Raw genomic sequence first — 17,809 nt, 5'->3', positions numbered from 1 at the left:
ATCAATAGCTCCTGTTAGGCACACAAAATCTCCCAAACCATCACCCCATCTTGTACTCCTTGTTCAAAAATATTATTTCTCCATCCTCCAGAGGATTCGGCTAATAACTTCCCGGAAACGTTAACTAACGGCACACAGCTAAACCACTTTGCTTTGAATGAGATAGCCATCTCCACAAATCTGAAGCACGAATCACATGGAAGATGGAGCAAGCTTGCTTTCTGCTGCTCTGCAGTGGAGGACCTGAACCAGTAGACTCAGATGATAAGAAAGGAGATTCTGACTCAAGATTAGGAAGAACCTTCTGGCGGTAAGAGCTGTTTGGCAAAGGAACAGACTCCCTGGTGGACTCTGGTTCCTTTGAGCTTTTTAAACAGAGCTTGGATGGCCACCTCTCATGGATGCTTCAGTTGCGATTTCTGTGTCGCAAGGGTTTGGACTAGAGGACCTTTGGAGAACTTTCCCATTCCACAATTCTACAATTCCATCAGTACCCATGTTCACCCTGCTTTCCTCAGACCCCTTCTGCTTGTCAGATGCACTCTTGGGGAGCCTGTACTTTGCATTGGGGCATTTGGCTTTAAGAAAAAGATGGAAAGTTTCGGTGGTGGAACCGAAAAAAAGACTGAGGACCTTGGGTCCACTTCTACAGTCTATTTTGTGCTGAGCAGTAAGAAGCTTTCACACAACCTTTCTGTCACCACCACCATTTACCACCTGTGGTGGGATGATGAGCTGCTTGTGCGTTGAAACTGGATCCCTCAGAGCTCACTCAGTGTAGTGAAACCCTGCCTTGAGCGGAGCCCTTCAGCATGGCTCCGTCAGTCGCTGGTAGAATCGGACAGTGGGCATTTGCGGAAACGTTTCCAACATAAAAGCTGTTTCACGGACATGCGCCTCCTGGATTCCCTGCGTGACAGTTTCCGGCGGGGGGTGGGGGTCCTTAAAAGCTGTTCTGATACCTCCTCACTGTTCTCACTGGAAGTATCCCAGAGCCTCCCCTCCGACTCCCTTTCCTTTGGAGCTCCCGCACTCCCCCTACTGGTTCCCTCTTCTGCTGAAGAATTGTCTCTCCTATTCTCCTGAAGCCTTCTCACCACCTGTCCTTCCGATGGCAGTTCCCTGACATCCACCTCCCCCCCAGGGCCCCCTTCACCCCCTCCCGCCTCTTCTCTTACTGGCGGCGAGGACGGAAATCCCTGGAAGGAACTCCCCTCATCCTCCGAGGATTCAAACACTTCTAACCACGGCCTTCCGCCTCTTTCCCCCTCTTCCTCTCCTTCGTCGGAATCTGTTTCCACCTCCACTCCCGACTCTGGGAACCCTTCAAACTCCCCTTCCTCATCTGTAGTCCCGAAGTGTTCCCTCCTAAACCTTGCCACTGGTTGTGGTTTCCTTGGGAAACGCCGATGAAACGTTTCTATTAAAATCTCGTCTTTGACTTCCTCTGCCGGTACCCATGTGTTTTCTGACTCTTCCTCCCCCTCCCATTCTACCAAGTATTCCACCTGATTCCCCTTCCACCTGGAATCAATGATCCCTGCCACATCCATGTTGCGTTCTCTCTCTTCTATGACGGGTGTCCGGGTGACCTCCCTCTCATGTTCCCCCCACTCACATCCCTCTCTGTATGGCGACAGTAATGACCTGTGAAATACTGGGTGCAATTTCATGTGACTGGGCAATCGGAGTTTGAATGCTACTGGGTTGACCTGCTGTATGACCTCAAAGGGTCCCAACCGTTTGGGTCTCAATTTCTTACACCCTCCCTTGAACGGCAGTCCTTGGGTGGATAGCCACACCCGGTTACCCACCCTTATGGTTTCGCCTTCCCTCCTATTTCTGTCTGCTTGCTTCTTATATTCTTCTTTGGCTTTCTCTAAGTTGAGTTGGAGCTGACGGTGGATCGCTTCCATCTCTTCAACAAAATTTTCCGCTGCAGGTACACTCCACCTTCCCCCGCCCTCTCCTGGAAACGCCCGAGGATGACACCCATAATTGGCTAGAAAGGGACTCATCCCTGTGGACACGTTCTCCGCGTTGTTATAGGCAAATTCTGCCAGAGGTAACCAGTCTACCCAATCAGTTTCTCTGTCCTTTACATAACACCTCAGATATTGTTGCAAAACCCCGTTTGCCCTTTCTGCTTGCCCATTTGTTTCTGGGTGCCTGGCGGTGGAAAAACTTACCTCCACATGCAACATGCCCATTAGTTTCCTCCAGAACCTAGAAGTAAATTGTTTTCCTCTGTCGCTCAAAACCCTCAAGGGGGCGCCATGCAACCTAAAAATGTGCTCCACAAACAACCTTGCGGTTTCTTCCGCTGTCACTGCATGTGAACAAGCTATAAAGTGGCACATCTTAGTTAGTAGATCTACCACCACCATGACCGCGGTTTTCCCTTTGGATCTCGGTAGATCGGTCATGAAGTCTATGGATACCATCTCCCATGGCCTTTCTGGGGTGGGTAAGGGTTCTAATAACCCTGCTGGCGCCAACCTCTCTCCCTTTGCTCTTTGGCACCTGTCGCATCCCCTGACATACTCCCGCACGTCTTCCCGCACCTTGGGCCACCAAAACTCCCTGGTAACCAACCACATGGTCTTGTGCTGCCCGAAGTGCCCCGCCGTGGGGCTGTCATGCAACTGTTTAAGCACCCGCCCTCTTAGTTCCCCACCTGGTATGTAGAGCGCCCCTTTGTAATATAGTTTTCCGTTCTTTTCCTCAAACCCCCCTGCGTTCTCACCTGTCTCCCTGAGTTCCCTAAGTTTTTCTTGGGCATATTCATCGTTTTCAATACCCTCTACCAGTTCTCTTTGCCCCACCAATGCCGCCCCACAAACCCAGTGGTCCCTTGGATGATATGTCTTTCTTCCGCCCCTCCTTCCCCCTCCAAGTACTCAGGTTTTCTGGAGAGAGCGTCCGCCCTGACATTCTCAGCCCCTGGCACGTAGCGAATTTCAAAATTGAACTTGGAGAACTCTTGCGCCCATCTTACTTGTCTCTGGTTCAATACTCGGGCTGTTCTCCAGTATTCTAGATTTTTGTGGTCTGTCCGCACTTGAACCTTGTGTTGCGCCCCAATCAACAGGTGTCTCCATCTCTTGAACGCTTCGTGGACAGCGAGTAATTCTCTGTCGTACACTGTATAATTCCTCTCAGACTTGTTCAATTTCCTCGAGAAGAAGGCACACGGCCTCCATTCCGACGTATTCGCTCCTGGCTGCAGGAGCACGGCGCCCACCGCTCTGTCAGACGCGTCGGTTTCCACCCTCATCGGCTGCTGCAGATCCACGTGTAAGAGTTGTTCTTCCGAAGCAAACGCCCTCTTTAAACTTTCGAAAGCTCGCTGCGCTTCTTCCGTCCAGACAAATTTCTTCTTACTGCTGAGACAATCCGTGATGGGGGCTGTTAAATGGGCGAAGTTCTTGATGAACTTCCGATAGAAGTTTCCGAACCCCAAAAACCTCTGCACATCTTTCTTAGTTTTCGGTGGCCTCCATTCCAGCACCGCTTGCACCTTGCTAGGATCCATGGCCAGCCCCTTGTCCGACAACCGGTACCCAAGGAATTCCACCTCCCTGGTGTGAAACTGACACTTCTCCAGTTTCACCCACAGCTGGTTTTCTTGCAGTTTGCTCAGTACTTCTCGTACATCTCGCACATGCTGCTCTTCATCCTCTGAGTACACCAGTACATCGTCCAAGAACGCAGCGCAGTTCTTGTACAGCAATGGTCCTAGTACGTGATTCATGAATGATTGAAATACTGCTGAACCCGCCTGGAGGCCGAAAGGCATAACGCAGTACTCAAATGCCCCCAAGGGGGTGAACATAGTGGTTTTCCACTCATCTCCCTTTCTCATACGTATCAGGTTATACGCCCCCCTCAGGTCCAGCTTGGTAAAAATCTTCCCTTTTCTCACCCGGGTCAGAATGTCATCGATTCTGGGCATAGGGAAAGTCACGGGTTCGGACACTGCGTTTAGGGCCCTGAAATCCACAATTAATCTCGGTTTGTCCGAGTTTTTTTTGTCTACAAAGAACACTGGGCTACCCCCCACCGCTCGTGACTCCCTGATGAACCCACGCTTGAGGTTTTTGTCAATAAACTCCCTTAGCTCCTGCATCTCTCTGTCAGACATTGCATACACCTTGCCCACTGGCAATTGCGCTCCTGGAAGTAAGTTGATTTGGCAGTCAAAGGGTCTGTGCGGGGGTAGTTTATCTGCTTCCCTTTCGCTGAAGACGTCGGCAAAATCTGCATATTGTCGTGGTACCCTACCTTGATCCATTGCTTCTATCTTTGCTAACGTGGCCTGAGTGCCTACTTGGCCCCCTTTTTCTGTGCAGTGTCCCATACAATGTGCTGACCCAAAGGAAACCACTCTCTGATGCCATCCCACAAGCGGATCATGCAGCGCTAGCCAGCTCATCCCCAAAATGATGGGCGCTCCTCCCAACGTGGCTATATTAAACGCTATCCGTTCCGTGTGTCTTGCCACCCTCATTGTCATGGGGACAGTCTGCTGGTCTACTTCTCCCCCCAACAGCGCCCTCCCATCAATCGTGGTCACCTGCAGGGGATTTTTTAAAGGAATGGTCTGTATCTGATGGGCGGCTGCAAACTCCTTACTCATAAAGTTGCAGGAGCTGCCTGAGTCTAATAGCGCCTTCACTTTTAGTGGGTGTCCGTTTGCCAGCTCCAGCAATACCTCTATTACAAGAGCTGGTCTTGGGGGTTCTGGCGTGGGCACATTTACTGTTCCTTGGCCTGGCTGCTGTGCCCCGTCGGTGGCAGCCAGGCGTTGGCTTTTACTTGCTCCTTAGCTCCTTCTCCCTCCTCCCCAACAGCTCCCGCCATTCCTTGCCATTCCTTTCTTTGCGGACAAACTCTGGCAAAATGACCTGGCTGTTGGCAGAGAAAACATTTCTTGGCGCCTTTTCCCTCCTTCTTCCGCCCTTCACTGGGGTTTGAAATTGCGCGCGCGCGCGCTGTTCCGATTTCCATCGGCTCTGCTGGCAGAGAAGGCTGCTCTGGCATCTCTGGAATGCGGAAATCCCTCCAACGCTCCCCTTTCCCTTCCCGCTTCTCCAAGGCTCTGGCCTCCTGGCGTGATCCTATGGCCAGCGCTGATTTAGTCAGATGGTCCATAGACTCCGCCCTGGGCCCCCGGGAAAGTTCGTCTTTCACTGCCGAAGATAGTCCTTCTTCGAACAGCATTTGTATCGGTTCCGCTGACAAATCCCATCCTAATTTATGGATCAACATGGTGAACTCAGTCCAGTACTCACGGACAGATCGGTTCCCTTGTTTACACGCCATTAACTGCCTGCGCGCCACTCCCTGCTCAATCTCGCTGGAAAACATCAGATCCATGGCGCGAAAAAACTTCCTTGTGTCCCTTAGGGCTTCATTATTGGCTGCCATTAGTGGCCTCACCCAATCCTTGGCCCCGCCTTCGAGATGCCCAATCACATAAGCAACCCTCGAATCCTCATCAGGAAAATCATCAAACTGCAGATTGAGGGCATATTGCATCTCTGTCCTGAAGGCTTGATAATTCCTGGGATCACCCCCAAACTTCTGCACCAGTCCTGGCACTTTCCTCGAGAGCTGGGCGGCTTTCCCCTTTTCTGCATCATGAGCCCTCCTCTCCTCCAGCCTCGCCGTTTGCAGAGCTAACTGTACCTCCAACATCCTGTACCTTTCTTCCAGGCTAGGACCGGCTGCAGCTGCTCCCCCATCTCCGGCTCCGGCTGGGTTGCTCATGATGCCTCTCTTTGCACAAGCTGCTTTCAGGGACTGTCCGATTGCTGTGGTGGGATGATGAGCTGCTTGTGCGTTGAAACTGGATCCCTCAGAGCTCACTCAGTGTAGTGAAACCCTGCCTTGAGCGGAGCCCTTCAGCATGGCTCCGTCAGTCGCTGGTAGAATCGGACAGTGGGCGTTTGCGGAAACGTTTCCAACATAAAAGCTGTTTCACGGACATGCGCCTCCTGGATTCCCTGCGTGACAGTTTCCGGCGGGGGGTGGGGGTCCTTAAAAGCTGTTCTGATACCTCCTCACTGTTCTCACTGGAAGTATCCCAGAGCCTCCCCTCCGACTCCCTTTCCTTTGGAGCTCCCGCACTCCCCCTACTGGTTCCCTCTTCTGCTGAAGAATTGTCTCTCCTATTCTCCTGAAGCCTTCTCACCACCTGTCCTTCCGATGGCAGTTCCCTGACACCACCATTGGTGAATATGCTGTTCTTCCAATAGCCTCAGAAGATTACTACAGTGGTGCCCCGCAAGACGAATGCCTCGCAAGACGGAAAACCCGCTAGACGAAAGGGTTTTCCGTTTTGGAGGTGCTTCGCAAAATGAATTTCCTATGGGCTTGCTTCGCAAGACGAAAATGTCTTGCGAGTTCCTGCGGGTTTTTTTCCTCCCCCCTTTTTTCTAAGCCGCTAAGCCGCTTATCTGCTTATCCGCTAAGCCGCTAAGCCGCTAAGCCGCTAAAAGCCGCTAAAAGCCACTAATAGCACTAATCCGCTAAACTGTCAATGGGCTTGCTTTGCAAGACGAGAAAACCGCTTGACGAAGAGACTTGCGGAACGGATTAATTTCATCTTGCGAGGCACCACTGTATGAACGTTATCTGCATTACTAAAATCAGAATTAAACCATTAAACCTAATAGGCAGGTTGTGGTGTTTTTTAAGGCTACTGCCAAGACAGTCTGTCTTGTTGCAGGCTGCTAGTTTATTAAATGTTTGTTTCTTTGGCTTATTCCAAGAAACTGGTCACCTGACCGTGAAGTTGTTTTATGCCTTCTGGTACATGGAGAAATTTCCTTATGGAAGAAAGTATCTGAGCAATGAGCAAAAGATTGCAGATAACCACGACTATTGCAATGATGTCCGTCCACCTGATGGAATCCTGGGTTGGGTTCTGAGTCGCTTCGGTGCATGTTCAGGAAATAGAATGGAAGGCGGAAAATGTTATCTACATGCATACATGCTCCACCAGAACCTCTGCTTTTTAATGCAAATTTGTTTGTGCTACTTCTCATGTCCATTCCTTTCGGAGATCAAATAGCGCAGAGATACTTCACATCTTGCATAAAAGTAATAGATGTTTTAGTCACTCTGGCAAGCTAATCGGAGGCAGGCCCACAGAGATGAGTAAATTACTCTCACAAGTTGCTCCGAAGGGAAGCAGGTCCACAAAGGTAACTCTGGGTCAATGGTTCCCAAAGTGGGCAGCAGCACCCCTTGTGGTGGGCAGTGGGATTACCTTGGCGAGGTTCAAAGAGGAACGAGGGGGGGGGGGGCGCTGAAGCCTAGTGAATTCAAACCAGACAATGGGAAACTTGCATGACTTCATGAAGCCCATCCATTGCATTAAGAACCGACTGAATGGAGAAGTTGTTTTGAATATGGGATCTCTCTGGTCTTTTGGCAGTATTCTTTTACAGTTTCAATAATAATAATAATAATAATAATAATAATAATAATAATAATAATAATAATTTATTACTTATTAATTATTACTTAGAGGGAAAAACCTACCAAACTTTTAGAAGACATATGAAGGCAGCCCTGTTTAGGCAAGCTTTTAATGTTTAATAGGTTATTGTATTTTGGTGTTCTGTTGGAAGTCACCCAGAGTGGCTGGGGAACCCAGCCCGATCGGCGGAGTATAATAATAATAATAATAATAATAATAATAATAATAATAATTTATTATTTATACCATGCCCATCTGGCTGGGTTTCTCCAGCCACTCTGGGCAGCTTCCAACAAAAGATTAAAAATACCGTAATACATCAAACATTAAAAACTTCCCTAAACAGGGCTGCCTTCAGATGTCTTCTAAATGTCAGATAGTTGTTTATCTCCTTAACATCTCATGGGAGGGCGTTCCACAGGGGGGGGGGCGCCACCACCAAGAAGGCCCTCTGCCTGGTTCCCTGTAACCTCACTTCTCGTAGGGAGGGAACCTCCAGAAGGCCCTCGGAGGTGGACCTCAGGGCTGAACAATGGGGGTGGAGTCGCTCCTTCAGGTATACTGGGCCGAGGCCGTTTCGGGCTTTCAAGGTCAGCACCAACACTTTGAATTGTGCTCAGAAACATATTGGGAGCTAATGCTGGTCTTTCAAGACTGGTGTTTTGTGGTCTCGGCAGCCACTCCCAGTCACCACTCTAGCTGCCACATTCAAAGCAGAACATGAATGCCTAATGCTTTTGCTGATGCAGATGCTTTTGGGTTCAGAAGTTGGAAATTGTTCCATGGAGTTATCTGCCTATCTACCTTTTCATTTTGTTCTTTCCTGGCAGGTAAAGATGGGACCAGGTGCTTCCTTCCATCTTCCCCTTCTGAGCTTCCTGGTCATCTCCTTTCTGCAAGGTACATCCTGGATGGGCTCCTATGGTGTTGGCCCCCAGCTTGAGGACTCCTTCATGCTTGCATCACCAATGACACTAACTGGTAGCTTAGTATGACATGAACAAGCCTAGTCTTCACCAAGGCCAACTATCCAGACTGGTCCTACATGGGCCAGAAAAAAGCCAGGGAAGTCCCCAAATAGGAATTCTATCACAGGAGGGGAAAGGAAAAGGAAGAGGGGGAGGGAATCAAATTGATCCCAAACCGAAGGCCAGGCGGAACAACTCTGTCTTACAGGCTCTGCGGAAAGAAATCAGATCCTGCAGGGGCCTGGTCTCATGAGAGAGAGCGTTCCACCAGGCCGGAGCCAGTGTTGAGAAGACCCAGGCTCTGGTTGAGGCTAATCTGACTTCCTTAGGGCCTGGGACCTCTAGGGTGTTGCTATTTATGGACCTTTAGGTCCTCCATGGGGCATAACAGGAGAGGCGGTCCCATAGGTACAGTGGTGACTCGCAAGACGAAATTAATTCGTTCCGCAAGTTTTTTCTTCTTACGAGTTTTTCGTCTTGCGAAGCACGGTTTCCCATAGGAATGCACTGAAAATCAATCAATGCGTTCCTATGGAAACCGCCTTCAGACCAGGTCCGGGGACAGTCTGTCCCCCGACCTCTTCTGAAGGCTGGGGGGGGGGACAAGGGCTTTTCTTCCCACCGCCAGCCTTCAGAAGTCTGAAGGCTGGCGGTGGGAAGAAAAGCCCTTCTCCCCACCTCCCGTCCCGCAAGCTCCGGGGACAGGAGGGCTTTGCTGCTGTCCCGGGGCGATTTTAAAATGCTGGCGGGCGGCAGCGAAGCCTTCGCTGCCGAGCCCCAGCATTTTAAAAGCCCCCGGGACAGCAGAGGTCTTCTGAAGGCAGGCGGTGGGCAAATGTCTTTGCTCCCCCCCCCCCGCCTGCCTTCAAAAGCCGTCCGGGATAGCGGAAAAACGCGCTGCACTTCTCCACTATCCCGGGAAGGCAGGCGGGGGGGGAGCAAAGACTTTTGCCCCCCGCTGGCCTTCAGAAGAGGTCCAGGACCTCTTCTGAAGGCCGGCGGGGGGCTAAAGTCTTTCCTCCCGACGGCCAGCATTTTAAAAGCGGTCTGGGATAGCTGGAAAGCGCAGCCCGCTTCCCTGCTATCCTGGACCGCTTTTAAAATGCTGGCGGTGGGGAGCAAAGCCTTTCAGCCCCCGCTGGCCTTCCTGGACCTCTTCTGAAGGCCGGAGGGGGGCGAAAGGCTTTGCTCCCCAGCGCCTGCATTTAAAAGAGGTCCCCGGAGATTTCCCTATGGGCTTTCTTCTTGCGAAGCAAGCCCATAGGGAAATTCGTCTTGCGGAACGACTCAAAAACGGAAAACTCTTTCATCTTGCGAGTTTTTCGTTTTGCGAGGCGTTCGTCCTGCGAGGCACCACTGTACGAGGGTCCTAGGCCATAATAAAAGAAGTTCCCATTTCATGCAGCACATATTTAAACTATAGAACTTGCTCCTTCAGGAAGCAGCAATGGCCACCAATTTGGATGGCTTTAAAAGAGGATTGGGCCAATTCATGGAGGAGAAGAGGGCTAGCAATGGGTGCTAGCAATCATGCCTAAGCCTCCACAGTTGGAGGAAGCAATGCTTCTGAATACCACTTGCTGGAAACTGCAGGAGGGGAGAAGCCTCCTGTGCTTGAATCCTGCTTTGAGGTTTCCCACAGGCATGTGGTTGGCTACTGTGAGAGCAGGAGGTGTCAGAACCGGGGATGAAAAGCCAGCTGGCTCGGACCCAGCTGGAGCGTCTCCCCTCTCAGCCTTGCCGCTGCAGAGATCCATCAGTCATCCTCCTCTGACGTGTGTCTACGACTCAAGCTGCAGTGCACACATTACTCAGCGGTGTAAACTGCACAACAGATCAGGCCCGAGGCGTGGATACGATACTAAACTACGCATTTATTATACATAAATCAGGACAAAGAAAATGTGGCTTCTCTCCTTGCTGTTCTTCTCGGAGAGAGAAAACAGAAGCAATACGGAGCGGAAGTTCCGCTCACGCCAACAATCTGTGCTGGAATGTAAACAGACATGTGACATGTAACAATCCACATATCTGCAGCAAAGGGTGGAATGGAATTCCCAACAGGAGGATGGACTAGTTCGGTGGCCTAATCCAGCAGGCTCTTCTTAATAGGAAAATGTGGGACATTCACTAGAGAAATTTGGGGTGGGTTGTGTTTGGAAAAGTTCTGTAGTCACCACTGGAGTCTTTGAGTTCAACATTTTGATGGTGAAAGTCCATCAGCCTCCAGCCAAAAAACTTCCCCTCTTTTCCCCTCAGCTGTTGGCTTCAGCCTTCACTGGTCTTCCATTAAAGGCAACCTTCCATTAAAGGTCTACTGCCCCCTATTTATGCCCTGAGTGGATTTCCCCACCTGCAGGAAACGGTTGTATTTCTGTATTCTGATCCACGAAGCCAAGGTCTCTTGACCACAGCTCATGTTTTCCCTCTTCTCTAGCCAGCTCAGCAGGTTCTTCCTGCCCCAATGGCTGGATGTTCTTTGAGAAAAGCTGCTACGGACTCTTCATCCAGGTTCCCCTGAAGTTTACAGAGGCAGAGGTAAGGAGCAGGCCTGGGGCAAACCAGGGAGCGCAGTCTGAGAATGCTTATTCCCCCTCTTTTTCTGCAATAATCTAGCAGGCTTTAAACGGTGAGCGTTTTCCACATGTACCCATGGTAGGCTGGCCACGAGGGCAAGGTGGGGCAGAGCCCTACCAGTATAGTTTGGCAATACTTCAAGGCTCATCCAGACTTCAGCAGCAGCCCCGATCTTACGCACTGAACTGAATCTTATCAGATCTTGTAGAAAATCCAAAGGAATTTTGCTTAAACAAGTTTCAGTTCTGCAGGTGTCCTAGGTACTAAGTCAGAACTCTGCCCACTACTTCACACTTGATTTGTTTGACTGCTCTATCCTAATAGCATGTCAATAATAATAATAATAATAATAATAATAATAATAATAATAATTGTACCTTGCCCATCTGGCTGGGTTGCAACATATGTATAGCTTCCAACATACCGTATTTTTCGCTCTATAGGACGCACTTTTTCCCCTCCAAAAAGGAAGGGGAAATGTGTGTGCGTCCTATGGAGCGAATGCAGGCTCCTTGGCTTCAGCGATAGCAACACGAAGCCTCCAAAGCGCAGAGGGAGCGCTCCCTCCCTGCTCTGGAGGCTTCGTGTTGCTTTCGCTGAAACCTGGAGAGCGAGAGGGGTTGGTGCGCACCGACCCCTCTCACTCTGGAGGCTTCAGGGATAGCCGCCTAAAACCTTTGGAGCGCAGCGGGAACTCGCACCGCACTCCGAAGGCTTCGGGTTCCTTTTGCTGAAGCAGCGCCCCTTCAGCGAAGCGGGAGGAGAAATGGAAGGGGCTCAGTTTCTCCTGCCGCTTCGCTGAAGGGGCACTGAGCAGAGAGGGGGAGAATTTTTCCCCCTGTTCTCCCCCTCCTATGGTCCAATGCGTCCTATAGAGCAAAAAATACGGTATATAAAAGCATAATAAACATTAAGTGTTCAAAAACTTCCTTCAGATGTTTTCTAAAAGTTGTGTATTTCTTTATCTCCTTGAAATCTGCTGGGAGGGCGTTCCACAGCACGGGCGCCACCACTGAGAAGGCCCTCTGCTTGGTTCCCTGTAATCTCACTTCTTGCAGTGAGGGAACCACCAGAAGGCCTTCGGAGCTGGATTTCAGGGTCTGGGCTGGACAATGGGGGTGGAGATGCTCCTTCAGGTATACAAGGCTGAAGCTTATTTAGGGCTCCTCATCCATGTGGTGTGACATCATCAGCACATCAAACATTTCTCTCCCTTCCACCTGCAGCAGCCAATGGTGTGGCAGGGAGGGGGTGGGGAAGACATGGCATGATGACATCACTCTGGTCAAGGATAAGTCAAGCTGCCAGTTACAAGGCAGGAGGGAGCTGTAAATTAGGGTTCCCCTGTGCCAGTTTTCCTGCCTTCAGCTTACACCCTTCCTCTTGTTGAGCAAGAATGCTGGTTTGGAGAAGAAAAAGATAAATGTCTCCTCTTACTGCTCAGAGTTGCACAATGATTAGAAGCCTGCTGAGATGTTCAACCCAATTCAAGTGGCATCTCCTGCTCTCTAAAGTGAAACCTTTTGTCTGTGATCTCTCCCAGGAGCAGTGCCAATCTTCTGGGAGAAATGGCCACCTGGCCTCCATCATGAATGCTCAAGAAATGTCTGTAGTGGCTGCATATGTCAAAAACCTCTATAAAGCTGGGAAACCTGTCTGGATTGGACTGCACTCCTACGACCTTCCGAGGGTCAGTAGAAGCAACCTTGGCTTCTCCTTTCTATCAGTATTCTGAGTGCGGGAACTGCAGTCTATCTAAGGTCTATATTGCTTGTTTTATGTTGCCATGGCTGTTGGCTAGTGCGAATAAAGTTTACCTTATCTAAGGTGTAGCTGTAGAGCAGGAAGACGGCATTGTGCCCACCTGCTTCTCCTAAGAAGAATCTGCTGGATCTGGCCAATGGCCCAATTAGTCTAGCATCCATCTAGCCCAGATGCCTGGGAGAAACGTGTTAGCAGGATTCAAGCACAAGGGCCCTTTCCCTTCCCGTGGTTTCCAGCAACTGGGATCCAGAAGCTTTGCTGCCTCCAACAGTGGAGGCAGAACATAGCCATCCTGGCTAGGAGACTTCTCTAGCCCTCTCCTCCAGAATTGAGGAGCCTCACTTTTCTCCAGAAGCACCTCCTCACTGCTTGAGCAGGACCTTCTACCACCAATGGGCACAGTGTTAAGTTTAGGGGAGGAGAGAGTTGTTGCTTATTCCTCGGCAAAGAGTCCCACCTCTTTGGTCTTTCTACAGGGCAAAGCATGGAAATGGACCGATTCCTCCGTAATCTCCTATCACAATTGGGCACCTGGGCAGCCCTCACAAGCCAATGGGGATCAGCTGTGTGTCGAGCTGATGGCAGAAGGTGAGTTGGAGGCGTCACAATTTGCATCCAGGAGCAGGTGCTTTAAGGCAGGGGTCAGCAAACCTTTTCAGCAGGGGGCCGGTCCACTGTTCCTCAGACCTTGTGGGGAGCCAGACTATATTTTGGGGAAGAAGAAAAAAAGAACAAATTCCTATGCCCCACAAATAACCCAAAGATGTATTTTAAATAAAAAGGACACATTCTACTCATGTAAAAACACACTGATTCCCAGACCGTCTTCAGGCCGGATTTAGAAGGCAATTGGGCCGGATCCAGCCCCCAGGCCTTAGTTTGCCTACCCATGCTTTAAGGTATATTGAGGTGAGAATGATCCATTGTTTGGAGGAATAAAATGGTTATTGGCAGACCTCTAAAAAGCCATGATCCCTATGTTATGTTATAAGGTCTTATATATATATATATAAAGTTCATAAATGTACAAGGCGAACACATACATAAGTGTATAAACCACATGTCTGAAACAGTGCAGGAGAACAATCTTGGAGCCATTTTGACTCTCCCAAATTCACCTCAAATATTTCTCTGCAAGGAGGGAGGAAATGGGTTAGGGTTAGGGTTTTCCAATTGTCTTTGGACTGTAGGGGCTGCTTACATCTTCCTGTAAATACACTCTGGCAAGTATATGTTAAGCTGAGCACACTATCAATATGTGTAAGAGATTTACCATCTCCAAGGACTGGCCAGGCTACCCAGAAAAGGCAATCAGATAATAAGGCATGATCAGGCAGACAGGAGAGAAGCAACACACTCAAATCTCTGCTGGTGATGTTTGTATGATGTTTGGGGGGGGTGGTCTCTGGCTACAGGGTGGGCAATTTCCAAAGTCTATATAAGGGCTTGTGCACCATTGTTCTGGGTTCCTCTCCTCCCTTCCTGAGTGGAAAGAGTGGGGGACCCTGTTGCAACAGCTTTAATAAACATCAGGCTTACTAGCTGCTTTCCTTCTCAATATTCTCTGGTTGGCCTCTGTTATTTTCTCCTACCAATAGGGAACCCACATAGGGACTTTACACGGGCTCTTGGATACCCCATAAGGGGAAAAGGAGCAGGTTTTCTTCCTTATAACACCTACCACACACTTACAACTAAAGATGGACACATCACTCCATGGAGGTTAGATGCGAGGATCTTCAATAATAGCCAAACAGTAAATAAGATACGTCTCAGGAAGGTCCCCTCCCAGAGCCACAGCGAAGACTCTGAGGAGGAGGGGTGGCAGGCCAGGGGAAATAGAGGCTTCCTTGAAGCTCCTCCTGTCCAGGAATGCAGCTGGAAATTCACAAGATAGCGTAGGTCAGATGGAGACAGGCCAGCCTTCAGAGGAACTGAAGCTTTTAGACATCACTCGGAGGAGGGTAGAGATTACCGCATTTTTCGCTCTATAGGACGCACTTTCCCCCCTCCAAAAATGAAGGGGAAATGTGTGTGCATCCTATGGAGCGAATGCAGGCTTTCACTGAAGCCTGGAGAGCGAGGGGGGTCGGTGCGCACCGACCCCTCTCGCTCTCCAGGCTTCAGGAAGCTATCCGCTGGGCTCTTCAGGCTTGTAGGTAGCTGCCTGCAGCCCGAAGCCCGGGGAGTGCGGCACCAAGCACCCTGGGCTTCAGGCAGCTATCTGCAAGTCTTCAGAGCCCGGCGGGAATTCCCACCGGGCAGAAGGCTTGCGGATAGCGGCAAGCTCTGGGAGCGAAGATGAGGTTGCATGCTCGGGCTTCCCCCATCCCCAGCCCAGCAAGCTCCAGGAGCGATGGCGAGCTTGAGTGCAACCTCGCTGCTGCTCCCGAACCCATTCTGGGGTCTGGGGAAGCTCAGGCTCCCCCCGCCCCAGCCCCGTGGCTAAAAAGGAAGCCAAGACAGTGAGCGGGATCCATCCCCCTCACTGTCTTGGCTTCTGCCAAAGCCGTGCACAGCCTCTGGGGGCTGGGGAAAAAAATAATTCCCCCCCTTTATTTCCCCCCAAAAAACTAGGTGCACCCTATGGTCCGGTGCGCCCTATAGAGTGAAAAATACGGCAATTCAGAGAAGGAGGGACAGGCTGTTCCCAAGTCCCCATGGGCTAGCAGAAGGGGCAGAGTTGTAAGGTTGGAAATTTCCAAGATAGCATAGGTCAGATGGAGACAGGCCAGGCTTCAGAGGAACTGCAGCTTTTAGACATCACTCAGAGGAGGGTAGAGACTAATTCAGGAAAGTAGGGACATGCTGTTCCCAAGTCCCCATGGGCTAGCAGAAGGGGCAGAGTCCAGGCTTAGCATCAGGCCAACAGGAGGTAAGTCGGCCGATGGAGTATGTCCTGTTGGCGAAAAGCCTGTCCTTCTTTTTTTTTTTTTAATAATTTTTTATTGACAGGCCAATCACATCATATTATTCAAATCACATTGGTTCCAAATTATACAGCCATATTTTTTAATTTTTTGGGAGTACCCATATATCAAGCTCCGCACGAGTCCAAAATTCCGGCTATTTCCAGACTTCACTTATTTTACTGCATTCATTAATCAGTTCTATCCAGTTCAGACCAGATAGTTCTTTGTATATTTTCTTCATCTTGTTGTTATCATATTCCTTTCTTTGCGATCTCTGATGATTCTCATAAGCCGACTGAAAGCTGGTTTCTCTCTCTGTGTGGGTTTAGTCCAGGACCGCCCTGTTCAGCACCTCCGTAGACAAAATTAATCATCATTGTCCTTTATTTTTCCAGGCTAGCAGAATAAATCAAATAGAACAGGGGGCTCTGTCAGGTCAAACTTCAGTTTCAGACTCCTTCTCCTTCATGCATTCCTGAATCTCCACCCCCGTCTTTCTCTTTTCTCCTGCAGCCTGTCTTGGCAAGACACCATTTTTTGACTGCGTCATAAATATTCTTCAGCGTCCACCGATCTTTTTTCCATCTCCCACACAGCTCTTAAACTTCTGCTTATGCTTCTTAAAAAAGCGCAGCGATCTTGTTTCTTTCTGGAGTGGAGGATTATTTTTATCACTTCATATCACATAGAGAAAAAAGAGTTTTTCCTCCACCCCCCTTCATTCCAAACACACAGTCTCTTAGTGATGTCATATGAAAAGATTTACTTATCCATCCGTCGCTCTCAGTCGCAGAGATCCATTATTCAGCAGTCTTATCATCGAACTTTGCTTGATATATGTGCTTCAGGTTCATTTCCAATCATCTGTTTCCAATTATAAATCCAGACTGAAGCAACCAGCACGCGCTAATCGGAATCGGCGTCAGGAAGAGCTGACTTCACCGAGGGCTCGTGCCAAGTGTTCTGCACCCCCATCTCTCGGATCAGGGGGTGCATTATGAACACCGCTGGCAAGACAGGGTCCCACCATCTCCTGGTGGGAGGGAAGGCTGCCTACTTCCCATAGCAGCCCCTAAACTACCTCGTGTGGGTCAGAGAGATGTTATTGTCGGCCATCTTCCAACGCGCTCCCTGGTGGTCTCCGCGAAAAGCCTGTCCTTCAGTTGGCTCAACGTCTTCACCAGAGGACTAGAGCTGGGGAGCTCGGAATGTAACTACTGTGTAACTACTAATAAATCTGAGCGCAATTAAACCGTCAGCTTGCCGCGTTCTTGGCAGGGGGGAGAGACGTCTGGAATCCTGACAATAGGGAAAAAATTATTAGGCATAAGGCAAATTAATGAGAAAGGGCAAAGTACTCGAGCAATAATAAGGGATATAATGAAAGCACTGATGAGAGGAATTAGTATTAGCGAATCCAGTAAATTGAGGGGGTGGGGGTGGGGACAAAAAGAAGAAATGAAAAAGTTAGTGGAAGAAATTAGGACACTGGAAAACCAATGTATTAATGATAAAGATAAAAGTTTTTTGTCCTTTTTTCCCTTTCTTCTTTAAGTATATAAACTTTGTATACATGCTGAAAATTATAGTATAATAAGCCTTGTGATGTAATATGAAAATGTTTACCGATGCAACATAAGAACTTTAATAAATAAATAAAACTGCAAAAATAATAATATAGTTTCATCATCATCATCATCAACATCAACCTCCGCCCATCTGGCTGGGTTTCCAGCTGAAAGATCAACAGACAGACCATTCATATATCTGCAGACTACTCTGTAAATTATGAACTGAGAAGGGGCAATAGAAAAGTTTTATGTAAATAAAAAATCTCTTTTCTTCCAGATTATTTAAAATGGAAAGCTGCGCCATGTACAGGGAAGCATCCCTTCCTGTGCAGAGTTCCTTTGGGGAAGAAACGTTAAATCAGGATTTCAACATGTCCAGAATCATGGAGAAATGGAAATGTCCCAGAGGAGAGGTCCTTCCTTCCCAACGGCACAAGTCACCCAGTGTCCTGGCCCCCCAGGCTGCCTGAGGTTAAATGTCATCTGTTCTGGGCTGGGTTGATACCAGTAAACTCTCTCTTCTGAGTA

At 49.3% G+C, this 17,809-nt stretch overlaps 2 protein-coding genes across 5 annotated transcripts in view; one reads left to right on the top strand and one right to left on the bottom strand.

Annotated features, from left to right (window-relative positions):
• Positions 1–8,400, bottom strand: part of LOC307225260 (C-type lectin-like) — a 47,205-nt gene extending 38,805 nt beyond the window's left edge. For both annotated transcript variants that reach the window (XM_079993174.1, XM_079993176.1), the window contains exon 1: positions 8,294–8,400. The gene's annotated coding sequence lies outside the window, so the exon portion shown is untranslated. The remainder of the gene's footprint in view (positions 1–8,293) is intronic.
• On the top strand, positions 8,326–17,809 carry LOC307225276 (regenerating islet-derived protein 4-like; the record flags this gene model as incomplete). 3 transcript variants are annotated; one of them, XM_079993207.1, is made up of 5 exons in its annotated part: positions 8,326–8,389; positions 10,895–10,995; positions 12,578–12,724; positions 13,275–13,386; positions 17,559–17,809. In XM_079993207.1, 5 exons carry the CDS (start codon positions 8,326–8,328, stop codon positions 17,636–17,638), a joined length of 504 nt encoding a protein of 167 aa, XP_079849333.1. In that variant the 3' UTR covers positions 17,639–17,809. The 3 variants fall into 3 exon arrangements, with proteins under 3 accessions (XP_079849333.1, XP_079849331.1, XP_079849332.1); XM_079993205.1 differs by lacking the exon at positions 8,326–8,389 and adding an exon at positions 10,492–10,602; XM_079993206.1 differs by lacking the exon at positions 8,326–8,389 and adding an exon at positions 10,511–10,575.

Source organism: Podarcis cretensis (genome assembly GCF_951804945.1).
Source record: "Podarcis cretensis genome assembly, chromosome: 10".
In the NCBI taxonomy this organism is placed as follows: domain Eukaryota; kingdom Metazoa; phylum Chordata; class Lepidosauria; order Squamata; family Lacertidae; genus Podarcis; species Podarcis cretensis.
The sequence above is the reverse complement of the archived record's forward strand: the minus strand, read 5'-3'. Positions and strand labels throughout refer to the sequence as shown.